Raw genomic sequence first — 12,166 nt, forward strand, 5'->3', positions numbered from 1 at the left:
GATGCGTGCTGTGTTAAGAAGCAGTGCGGCTTGGTTGGGTTGTGTATCGGAGGACGCATGACTTTCAACCTTCGTCTCTCCCGAGCCCGTACGGGAGTTGTAGCGATGAGACAAGATAGTAGCTACTACAACAATTGGATACCACAAAATTGGGGAGAAAAAGGGGTAAAATTCAAAAAAATAAAAAAAAGTTGCATATCGCAACAATTCAATGCTAATGCAGTACGCCACAGGATGTTTTTGTGCTGGTGAAGGGCAGTCAGGTCTGGAGTGGTGCATGCTTATTTAAGTTGTAGACCTTTTTTTAAATGCTCGTGTTATTTTAACCCTATTGCAATTGAATTTCTCCCTAGTGTCAATGACGGCATAAATGCAATTCACTCGTCCAAGCTATGACTGTCTGTAACCTTTTACTGTAGTCAATCTCAGCCTTTATAACAGCGCCTCTCCTCTTCACTCGTGACCTAGGTGCCATGGTTGCCTGGCACAGAGTGTGTAGCCAAGTACAACTTCCAGTCGACGAATGAACAGGACCTGCCTTTCTGTAAAGGAGATGTGTTGACCATAATTGGAGTCACCAGGGTAAGCACGGCTCACCTTTCCAAACTGGACCCTTTTTTTCTTCAATTTTCACCAAAATGACACCTGTAGCACAGGAGCTGAAGCAAGGATATGTATATTCTTGATTACATTTGAAAGAAAACACTGAAGTTTGTGGAAATGTGAAATTAATGTAGTAGAATATAACACATTGGATCTGGTAAAAAGACAACACACTTTTTTTGTACCATCTTTAAAATGCAAGAGAAAGCCATAATGTATTATTCCAGCCCAGGCACAATTTAGATTTTGGCCACTAGATCATCAGTGTATGTGCAAAGTTTTAGACTGATCCAATTAACCAATGCATTTCTGTTAAAAATGTTGTCTCAAGACTGCCTAATTGGTTTGTTTAATACATTTTCAAGTTCATAATTGTGCACTCTCCTCAAATAATAGCATGGTATTATTTCACAGTAACAGTTACTGTACATTTTACAGTGTAGTTAGAAGAACAATAATTCAAGCTTTCTGCCCATATCTGATATTTCTATGTCCTGGGAAAAGGTTTTGTTACTTACATCCTCATGCTAATCACATAGCCTACGTTAGCACACCGATCCCGTAGAGGTTAAAGGGTGTTTCTGCTGATATTTCAGGATCCCAACTGGTACAAAGCGAAGAACACAGTGGGCAGAGAGGGCACCATCCCAGCTAACTACGTCCAGAAAAGGGAAGGGGTCAAGTCAGGGGGAAAACTCAGTCTTATGCCGTAAGTACATGATAGGACCTCAGCTGCTCTGTCACATAAGATGTGCCCTTACCTGTGAGAAGTTCCCATCTTTCACTGTATATTAAAGGTATGACTATGGTGCTTAGTTCATTAGAAGGAGGGGGGGGGGGGGGGGGGGGGGTGGTGTGTGTTACAAAGGCCTGACAGGAGATGTTGGTAATATTTGTTTGTTTTTTACCGCCTCTTCTCTGTCCCGTCTGCTCTCTGGGTGGCTGCCTGCCAATGTGGGTGGGGCTAAGTGCCGCTCCGATTTGAATCTGGCTCTTTGAAGGGCCAGCTATTTCAAAAGAGGAAAAAAATTAGACTTATGCAAATGGTATAAAACTGGAGGCCAGGAGATAATCACAGAGTTATCTCACTCACTCACACACACAGGACAAGGCTGAAGTTGATGCACTCAAACGTGTTGGACCAAAACACACTGTTGTGTGTGTCTTTCTCTGTTTCTCTCTCTCTCACTCACACACACACACACAGACACACACACACTGCAGACTCTCTCCCCCAACATCTCATTCTTCTGAGCTTAACCGCTCAGCTGAGGAGAGGAAAGCTCAAGCTGTGTGGTGAAGGGCAACCAGTCAAGTGTTACAAGGAAGAACAAAGGCACGGCTACTCCACTGGACAGGGAACTGACTAGAGGGAGTGAGTGGGTTTGCTGTCCTTATGAAGTAGAGGTCACCAGTGGAGGGACTGGGCAGAGTCCACTGCCCTCCTACTCTCCTTCAGCTGTAAGAGAGCAAACTCTCTGTAAATACAGCCAATAATACATCAGCACTGTGGATACCCTCAGAGAGGAGTGGTTAGTGGTGTGAGTCTGAGGGGGGGTTGTTGTTATTATGTTATTATGAATTTGTAACAGATGTCTTGGGGAAAACTCCCTGTTGGCTTATATAACGAACAGTGTCAGCTGTGTTCTTGGGTCTGTTGATCTCCACACCCTGAGAGATGCTGCTCTTTGACCTCACAGCTCACTGCTGCCACCTGCTGGTAATCATCCACTCTGTTGGAAGGGAGGTGGGGTTACAGCACCACCCTAAAGAAGACTGGCAAAAGGCCTCCGTCCCCTGCTTACTGCAGTCTCTCTCTCTCCTACCTCCTTCCCCACTGTCCTTCCTTACTCTATTTCTCCCTTACTTCTAGCAGCCTGTTCTCCCTAGTGAATGGCACAAACTGAAACATATAAATGGCATATTACATGCCCTGCTTCCTCATTAAATAGTCTGACTGGTTGGTCATATGTTTGGCTGGTAGCTCCTGTGTGCTCCTCCTGTGTTTTGGCTGTTGGTTACTCAGTGTCTGGCTGACTGCTGGCTTACTGGCGCCTGCTCTCAGATTAATGGGAGTTAAGGAGGCTGCTGTCCATGGAGAAGCAGCTCCGCTGATCTAATCAACTCAATCCTCCCTCCGCATTAAGCCGCTTTGCAAAGGCCCTGCTCTGTCTTTGTGCTGGGCAACGGAGGGAGGGAGGGAGGGAGGAAGGGAACTGTGTAAATCAATTACACACTTTGATTACCCTTAACTCACCAGCCCCCAGAGAGACCCCTGAGGACCTCCTACTGCTCCTGTTTCCATACTGCTGGGGGATTCTGTGTTAGGGTCTACTACAGATAAGAAATGAATGATCTTAAGGAAAAAGCCAAGCAAGGGGTGGAGTTTATCCAGTAGAATCCTGTAGATCTTGTACATGAGGTGAGATGGAGGCCGTGTTTAATAGCTTGAGGCAAAACAAAGAAGGGAACCACGTGTGTCCAGTGTCCTGCAGCTTGCCTTGCGGTCAGCCGGGGGCAGGTTTCATAGACTGTTCTGAGGGGATGAGAGCCACTGTGCTGTTCTCTCTAAAAGCCTCTCTCCTCTGTGTGGTCTCACCTCTCTGTGAATAGAGAGGTCTGGTAGGCCCTGGCTTGCGCCTTGCCGGCTCTGAGCTGCTTTGCATTTTCCTGTTATTGCAGAGCCTGTGTCAGTTTCCGTCTTTGCCTGCCCATGTGTGTTTTTCTGTGTCTGCGTTTCCTGTTTACGCCAAGGCACTTTCTCACTGGCTCCTTGAGACACAGACAGGGTCACTCCACTGCTCTAAGTACAACTGCTTAGAAATGCCACTGCCTTACATTATGCTGATCTACTGCTGTTGTCCCCTTTACCTTGTCTATGACTGACTGTTTATCAACTCTTTTAATACAGGGCTTTGTATGCGTTACATCGCCAACATTGCACGCTAGCAATAATGAGTAGATCTCCCCTCTACTTATAAATTGTATTTTTGCCCTTTTGATGACCTTGGTATGGTAATTTTCTGTAGTCCACTAAGGCCCTATCTCTGTGTCCTATCCCTCCCCCTCTCTCCTATCCTTCTCGTGTCCATCTCCAGATGGTTCCATGGTAAGATAACGCGGGAGCAGGCAGAGCTCCTCCTCTACCCCCCAGAGACTGGTCTGTTCCTGGCGAGGGAGAGCACCAACTACCCTGGGGACTACACCTTGTGTGTCAGCTGTGACGGCAAGGTGGAGCACTACCGCATCATCTACCACAACGGCAAGCTCAGCATCGACGAGGAGGAGTTCTTCCAGAACCTCATGCAGCTGGTGGAGGTAAGGTGGTGTCAGCATGTCAGTCCCAAACGCTCCCTGTTTCTTACTGTTTAGGCTACTCCCTCCCACTCTGCCTTCCCTGTCAGTCCCAAACGCTCCCTGTTTCTTACTGTTTAGGCTACTCCCTCCCACTCTGCCTTCCCTGTCAGTCCCAAACGCTCCCTGTTTCTTACTGTTTAGGCTACTCCCTCCCACTCTGCCTTCCCTGTCAGTCCCAAACGCTCCCTGTTTCTTACTGTTTAGGCTACTCCCTCCCACTCTGCCTTCCCTGTCAGTCCCAAACGCTCCCTGTTTCTTACTGTTTAGGCTACTCCCTCCCACTCTGCCTTCCCTGTCAGTCCCAAACGCTCCCTGTTTCTTACTGTTTAGGCTACTCCCTCCCACTCTGCCTTCCCTGTCAGTCCCAAACGCTCCCTGTTTCTTACTGTTTAGGCTACTCCCTCCCACTCTGCCTTCCCTGTCAGTCCCAAACGCTCCCTGTTTCTTACTGTTTAGGCTACTCCCTCCCACTCTGCCTTCCCTGTCAGTCCCAAACGCTCCCTGTTTCTTACTGTTTAGGCTACTCCCTCCCAATCTGCCTTCCCTGTCAGTCCCAAACGCTCCCTGTTTCTTACTGTTTAGGCTACTCCCTCCCACTCTGCCTTCCCTGTCAGTCCCAAACGCTCCCTGTTTCTTACTGTTTAGGCTACTCCCTCCCAATCTGCTTTCCCTGCACGGTGTTAAGGTACTCGTCAATGACGCTTAGTGACATAGTTGGAGAAGGCAAAGGGGGTGGAGGTTATTGATCGGGGAGAAATCAATATTATTTTATTGATACTTTTTCTCCAAGTATGGATTTAAGATAACGTTAGCAAGCGCTAGTCGGCTGTACCTTTTTTTAAATTTTTCACCCTATAGCTTGTTCTGCCTTTTTTAAATAGGGAGCCAACATGTTTTCAGCACTTTTTAATTCCATGACTGATCAAAACTCCTTTTGTCATACTCTCTCGTCTCTCTGCAGCAGACATATAGTGAGCAATATGTTTGGAACATCAAATAGCAAACAAAATTGAAGTATCAAATCACAAAACATACAGAATCGGCACCCAAGTATCATGATGCTATATCGTGAGTCGAGGTCGACCGATTAATCAGGCATGCCTATTTCAGGTTTTCTTAACAATCGGTAATCGTCAAATCTCTCTCGCTCTCTCGCTCTAATATTGTGACTGGATTTCTCACATTCTTGTGATTTCTAGCGCATTCTTTTTCCCCTTACTCTCCACTGGCCTATCACAACAGGCTCCACACAAGTTATCCTTCCCTGTCAATAGACCCACATTCAGTGGGATTTGTGGTGTTAACCACATAATGGAAATCAAACACTGTTGTGTTTAAGGGATTAGTCAATCACATGTTAAGTACTTGGGTTATTATGGATGGTGGGTACTTGTGTGGAGATTCAAGTGTGTATTCAGGCACATTGACTATTTTTGTATTGTCCAAATATCAGTTATAAAACCTTGGTTTCATGACCGCAAATATGCAGAAATAATGTGTTAATTTGATAATGGGTCTTTAAAGCTCAAATAGTGTTGACATGAATATATTTGTTTAGTAGCTTTTACAGAGGCAATAGTTCCTATACCATGCTGCCCTCTGGTGGTTGTGAATGCTACTCACATGTAAAACACAGTGGCAGTCAGATTACACTCTATGACTGGGTGCTTCTCCATTGATTAACAAACTAATCACAGGTCAAAAGGATGGCCGGTGTGTTTGACTGGTTGACCTGATCACACGTAGACCAGTTGGTGTCGACAGGATTATGTGAGTGTATCTAAAGTGAAGGTGTGGTTAGTGACCTCTCGCCACCAAACACACAATTCCCATGCTTCTCCTGTTAACTAGCAGTCCCCTCTAGCCCTACAATCCCAGCATCCTTTTCACCCCAGACTGCTGAGAGCCTTCTTGACTCCTGCTCTTTGTTGTCTGGTCTTTGACATACGGTTGACAATGCAGTTCTACCTCCTCAGTGTGACTATGCAGCTACTGTTAATATACACACTATCCAACTCGCCATGTTCTCTCTCGCCGATCTCCATTCAGCACTACACTAAAGATGCCGACGGCCTCTGTACCAGACTCATCAAGCCAAAGCTGATGGAGGGAACGGTGGCCGCCCAGGATGAATTCTCCAGGAGTAAGAACACTTTTACTAACCTTGTGTTTCCATTCTCTGAGTCACTCTTGGTCTGTAAGAATACACAGTGACTCGGTCTGTCTTCATCTTCTGTAGTACAGGAAATCTGGGCTTAATCACTTCAATTAGCAGTAAGTCTTTAACCCTGTGCTTTGCTCTGTCTGGGGAAGGATGATATTTCATTAGTTCTGCTGGAACCAGAGTCTGACTTTCTCTCTCTCGATCTCTTCCCCCCACCCACACACACACACACACAGGCGGATGGGCCTTGAACAGAAAGGAACTCAAGCTCATCCAGACCATTGGCAAAGGGGAGTTTGGAGGTAAAGACCCTAACTGAGACCAGCGCTGATAAAGATGTCTCTTTCCATCCCGTGTGAGATCTGTGTGTCGTTGTCCAATGTTACATCTCTATGTATCTGTTCAGATGTGATGGTGGGGGACTACAGAGGGACCAAGGTGGCAGTGAAGTGCATCAAACACGACGCCACGGCCCAGGCGTTCATCGCTGAGGCCTCCGTCATGACGTAGGTCTCAACCATTCTGTTTTATGGTCTTATCCACTTTCTCTATAATACCTTATTACTGTGTGTTTCTGTGTCTGTACACCTTAGTGTGTAGCTATGTCACTAAAAACCCTCTCTCTTCCCTGCAGGCAACTGAGGCACAACAACCTGGTTCAGCTGCTGGGCGTGATCGTAGAGGAGAGGGGCAGTCTCTACATCGTCACAGAGTACATGGCCAAGGTACTTCAGTCTAGTCTATTGCTTGTCCAGGGACTACTCTATCTAGGCTGTGGGCTGGAGTCCACTGTCTCTTTATGATAGGGTCTGTTCATACTGCCCAGCTTGACAGCTGTCCCTCTCTCCCCCCACCACAGGGCAGTCTAGTGGACTACCTCCGTTCTAGAGGACGGACCGTGCTGGGAGGAGACTGTTTACTCAAATTCTCACTGTAAGTCATCCTCAGGAAGTTCTGCAGTATTGGATTTCTTTATGCAATTATAATGTGATTTCCCTGGAGAGGATGCCAGGAACCAAAGTATTTTAAATGGCTATTGGTATCACTTATCTACAATGAAATGAGTTATTTGTCTTGGCTGAGTGATCCCATTGTTTCTCTCTTTATCTGTGTCTCACATCTCCATTTGGTGACTCCTCCTCGTTCTCCCCTGCTGTGCAGTGACGTATGTGAAGCCATGGAGTACCTGGAGGCCAATAACTTTGTGCACAGAGACCTGGCGGCCCGGAACGTGCTGGTGTCTGATGACAACATCGCCAAGGTCAGTGACTTTGGTCTGACCAAGGAGGCCTCGTCCACACAGGACACTGCCAAACTGCCCGTCAAATGGACCTCCCCCGAAGCCCTGCGAGAGAAGGTGAGGGTGGAAAAAGAGGGGATTGGATGAAGGAGGGAGGGAGTGTAAATGGGAGGATGTTTAAATAGTGTAAATAGTGTAGCCTAAGCTCTGTCTTTGTGTCTTGTGTAGTTGACCTCAGCCTCTCTCTCTGCTCCCTCCAGAGGTTCTCCACTAAGTCAGACGTGTGGAGTTATGGTATCCTGCTATGGGAGATCTACTCCTTTGGGCGTGTGCCTTACCCCAGAATTGTAAGTATGCCTCCAGCAGGGGGCAGCAGATTTCTGTATTGCCTTCTCCAATGCAAGGCAAAAATGGCTATATCTTGATGAGTGATGTCTTTCGTATTATTTAATAGCTGTTAAGCTTGTGCACAGGCAGATAGGTTGAGGCCGCTGTTCAGACAGTGGAGGATGTTATAACATACTAGTAGAGTATGTGGTTGAGTTGATAACGCCCTCCTCTCTGCTCCTCAGCCCCTGAAGGAGGTGGTGCCGCGGGTGGAGAAGGGTTACAAGATGGACGCCCCCGACGGATGCCCGGTGGTGGTTTACGACGTCATGAAGCAGTGCTGGACCCTGGACGTGGGGCTGCGGCCCTCCTTCCGCATGCTGAGAGACAAGCTGTCACATATCAGAGCCAAGGAGCTCTACCTGTGAGGGGCAGAGAGGGAAGACACAGCAGACTAGAGCGGAGGGAGGGAGCGTCCAGGCTGGGGGAAACTAACTGAAGCAGGAGCGGAAGTCATCTGCCTGCTTCACCTGTAGACCACACCCTACCTGATACCTGACCTGAGACTGTAGTAAACCCTCCCCTGTGTTACCTTCCCTCTCTACTCTTCTGAAAGAAAGGAACAGCGTGTGTGTTGTATAGCTTTCTGTCAGCTGGTTGTCTTCCTCTGTTCACTCCGTCGGCCTCCCTCTACCCCCTTCCTCCTGTTCTCCCAGTCTCTCCACTGTGGCATTGTCACCACCTCAAACTCTTTTCTGATTTTCATATTTTCCAAAACGTGATAATGGGGAGGCTGGCCTTTTCCTCCACATGTTCGTCAGGTGCTCTCAATCTCTCCTCTCTCTGTGCCATGATCATTCCTGTATCTCTGTGTTGGGTGGTAGTGTGGTGCTGCATGCTGTCTGTCCCTTACCCTCCTGTGTGGGGCCTTGCTTGGGGCCTTGGCTCTGTGCCAAAGTGCCTCCAGTATACAGAGCTCCAGATCCCCCTCAGCCTCCAGAACCTACTCCTCCACTCAGACTATTCCGTTTCTATCCCTTTTTTTTTTTCTCGTCTCTGAGGTTGGTTGTTGATTTGCTTTGAAGTTGTCTCCCTCCGGCTCCAGAACAGGTTCTTCTATGTCCGTTAAAGAGAACGTGAACATTTGAGAAGAAAAGAGGCCAGTGCATAAAGAGCCTCAGCTGGGAAGCGCCCATCTCCAACTCAACACAGGACTACAGAACAGGAGAGGGAGGAGCACTTCTCAACATGGTCGATTCATCATATGTGGGCTTGTTTTATATTTAAATGATAAAAAATAAAAAAAAAACTTAAAGAAGCCACGAAAAGACAGACTGAAGGATATAAGAATGTTTTAGTGTCTGTGTGAAGCGAACGCTGGGGTTGGGTATGTGCATGCTGTGCGAGAGGCCTTGGGTTTAACTGTCAGTGCTTTCAATGTTTATTATGCTACCATGATTATGAATAAATCATTCCATCTGATTAGTGTGGAAAGAATGTAAACACTGACATCACAGGGAGTGGGGGCTCCCCTCTGAAAGCACCTGGGTACTATTCAGTCATGTGAATGTCCTGGATGATAGAGGTAACAGCAGGGCAGTGGGCCACTGGGGATGCCCTGGGTGTTTGTTCCATATGAAGTGAACCTCGAGTCATTATGCTATTACACACATTGCCACACAGTAAATATTCATTTACACAGAGGTAATACAGCAATTCCACACACTTTACATACCCACTGGGTTCATACATATACTTGGGCCAATGAATCTTATTTGGTTGAACTGTGAATAAGGTATTCTAACTATGGATTGGTCCTGTGGCCTGTGGTCTTCACATTTTATTGGTCACATACACATGGTTAGCAGATGTTATTGCGAGTGTAGCGAAATGCTTGTCAGAACCTGTGATTTCACAGATTGAGCCTAAAATAATTCTCACACGCAGCTCTGTTTTAGAATGTAGAAGTGTTTATGATGGTGTGATAACAGATATTGCTGATGTGCCAAAAGAGCCTTCAAGGTGTGAAGCTGCAGTGTTCTGTGTCAGCTGACCTGTTTCCATTTCCAATGGTCAGTCAAATAGACTAAAGCTCCTCTCATCATTCATTCTCTTCTCCATTCTCTCCTTTCTGGAGTGGCTGTTCCTCCACTTGCCTCCAGTGATGTTCTGCTGCGAACAGGGGGCACACAGAATGATTCTGAGCCTGAACTGAGCAGAGCACACAGTCCAGCTCAAATGGAACAGCTTTACGGGCCTTTTCTGTTCTGTCTTGTGTATTTTTATTTTTTTTGTAAAGGGAAAAAAAGAAACATTTGACTCAATTATCTTCAGCTTTTGTGTCTTTCTTTCTGGCTCAAAGCCTTCCTTCTTTGCCCATGTGTCTTTCTGTTTCCATCCCTCGTCCTGTCTCGCCCCTTTACAGCAGTTGTCTATGTCCCTGGCTGGCTGGCTCGTTTTGATTCCTATGAATGTTAATGGCGCTAACAGTCCACAGAGTGGTAACAATGGGCTGGTTACACAACACAAGGTGCTCTCAGCCAAGGCTGTGCGGTTCTGCTCAGCTGTCAGGACCCATCATTACACTGGGCCGTCACTCCGTCTCACATTATACAGTGCTGCTGAAAACACAGGAGGAGCATTGCTGGAGAGGGACCTCTCAGATTTAGATCTCTATGGCTTAGGCTACTGCAAGAGTGCAACAATTAATCTTACTCACCCAGTCATGTGATGGTTGTACCACTACCATGGATCACCATCAGCTGGCACCGTGTAGTCTACTCCAGTAGAACTCATGGATGGATGGAGATAAATATGTTACGTCAGGCCTTCATTGTAAATAAGAATTTGTTTTTAATTGATCTGCCTGGTAAAATGCAATGCATCATTAAAAAGCCTGTATGTGATATACTGCTAGTGTTCTAGTGGTAACACCATAGTTAGTCACCCCTCTTGTGTGTTCAAATGTAGCATTAGGCTTCTTGTGAGGTACAGAGATGTCATCCTACCTTGGAAGGGTCATAGTTCATTCCAGGTATTTTGCGTATGATTCTCATCTCACACTGACACTCACATTCACAATTAAATGCCACAATCCTGTCAACTACACACACACAGTTCAGTGCGTGCTCTTCACTTGCACAGATGAGTGGAGGATGCGTCCTGTTTTAATCAGCTTTTGATAAGTTATGGATCTCTGCTGACGACGTATCTCCTAAGCCTGGTATTTCTTGACAGCAACCCATTAAAACCCACCATGAATTAATCTGATTACGCCAACAATTTTTGTTAAATCTAGGAGGATTCTGATGTTTGTAGACTAGAAGCTAGTGTGGATTGTGGAGTTAGCGTGTACATTGTAGTGCCTTAGCCTCCGGGCCATTTGGAGTAGTTGAGTTGACAGATGTACATGTGACAGAATGTGGCGAGGTCGTCTTTCTTTTACTCCATGTACGACAGCTGTCTGCTATGACAGGAAGCCATGTCTCCTCATGGGTACCTCATCCAATTCAAAATGCTGCTGTGATCACAATCCAATTATAAACTAGGTGGTTTGAGCACTGAATGCTGATTGGCTGAAAGCCGTGGTATATCAGACCTTATACAACGGGTGGGTCCTGAATGCTGATTGGTTAAAACCGCATTCAAGCCAGTGTCTATTCCACAAGTTACCACCGGCTAAATCTATGATGTTAAAAGGCCTAATTACTCTGTTCCATCTGACTGTGCAATCCACTGTTTTATCAGCCAGGCCAGGCAATTTATAAACTTGATCTCTGTTATCAAAAGTATTTAGACATTATCTCACATTTCTTTTAGACTAACATTTAGTTTTCAACAGTGGAGATTTGTATAAACCTTGCTGTCTGTCTCTCTGACATTTGCAGCAATGTTTCAATATTCTATATCCATTTATCTCCAGCTGTCGCATAGTAATGGACGTGTCGGTAGTCGGGATGAGGCAGGCAGCTTTTTTCAGCCAGTTGAAATCATGAATCAGTATCATTTTTATCGATATATAAAAATAAATATCAATAGAAAACAGGCCAAATGAAACGACTTTGTCTCGGGCCTAACAACACCCACGCCAATATATCCTTCAAACACCGGCTTCTCGGGCATTATCCTTTAAGTTTACCATGGGTATGACAAAAAAAATACTAATTACGTTGGTAACCAGTTTATAAAAGCAATAAGGCACCTTGGGTTTGTGGTATATGGCCAATATACCACAGCTAAGGGCTGTGTCCAGGCAATCTGCATTGTATATTGGCCATATACCACACCCCCTCTGGCCTTATTGCTTAATTATATCACCTGATGTTGTTGCAATAACTCAAGGCTGGAGACACTGAACATGTTCTAGAACATAGAAATAGAAGCCCTAGATAAGATATATAATAATAATGCTATGCTTTATACAGAACAGATGAGGTTATTTTACTGGGAGAAATATGCAGAGAACAAAGACACTG

At 46.0% G+C, this 12,166-nt stretch overlaps 1 protein-coding gene across 3 annotated transcripts in view; it reads left to right on the forward strand.

Moving 5' to 3' along the window:
* LOC139411585 (tyrosine-protein kinase CSK-like) overlaps positions 1-9,173 on the forward strand; it is a 44,919-nt gene extending 35,746 nt beyond the window's left edge. For all 3 annotated transcript variants that reach the window (XM_071158136.1, XM_071158137.1, XM_071158134.1), the window contains 11 exons: positions 469-582; positions 1,200-1,312; positions 3,702-3,921; positions 6,010-6,103; positions 6,361-6,426; positions 6,531-6,630; positions 6,759-6,849; positions 6,984-7,057; positions 7,286-7,481; positions 7,625-7,711; positions 7,937-9,173. In XM_071158136.1, coding sequence (XP_071014237.1) covers positions 469-582; positions 1,200-1,312; positions 3,702-3,921; positions 6,010-6,103; positions 6,361-6,426; positions 6,531-6,630; positions 6,759-6,849; positions 6,984-7,057; positions 7,286-7,481; positions 7,625-7,711; positions 7,937-8,119 — 1,338 coding nt within the window. In that variant the 3' untranslated portion in view covers positions 8,120-9,173. The remainder of the gene's footprint in view (positions 1-468; positions 583-1,199; positions 1,313-3,701; positions 3,922-6,009; positions 6,104-6,360; positions 6,427-6,530; positions 6,631-6,758; positions 6,850-6,983; positions 7,058-7,285; positions 7,482-7,624; positions 7,712-7,936) is intronic.
* Positions 9,174-12,166: the final 2,993 nt, after the last annotated feature.

This window comes from Oncorhynchus clarkii, chromosome 6 (assembly GCF_045791955.1).
Source record: "Oncorhynchus clarkii lewisi isolate Uvic-CL-2024 chromosome 6, UVic_Ocla_1.0, whole genome shotgun sequence".
In the NCBI taxonomy this organism is placed as follows: Eukaryota; Metazoa; Chordata; class Actinopteri; order Salmoniformes; family Salmonidae; genus Oncorhynchus; species Oncorhynchus clarkii.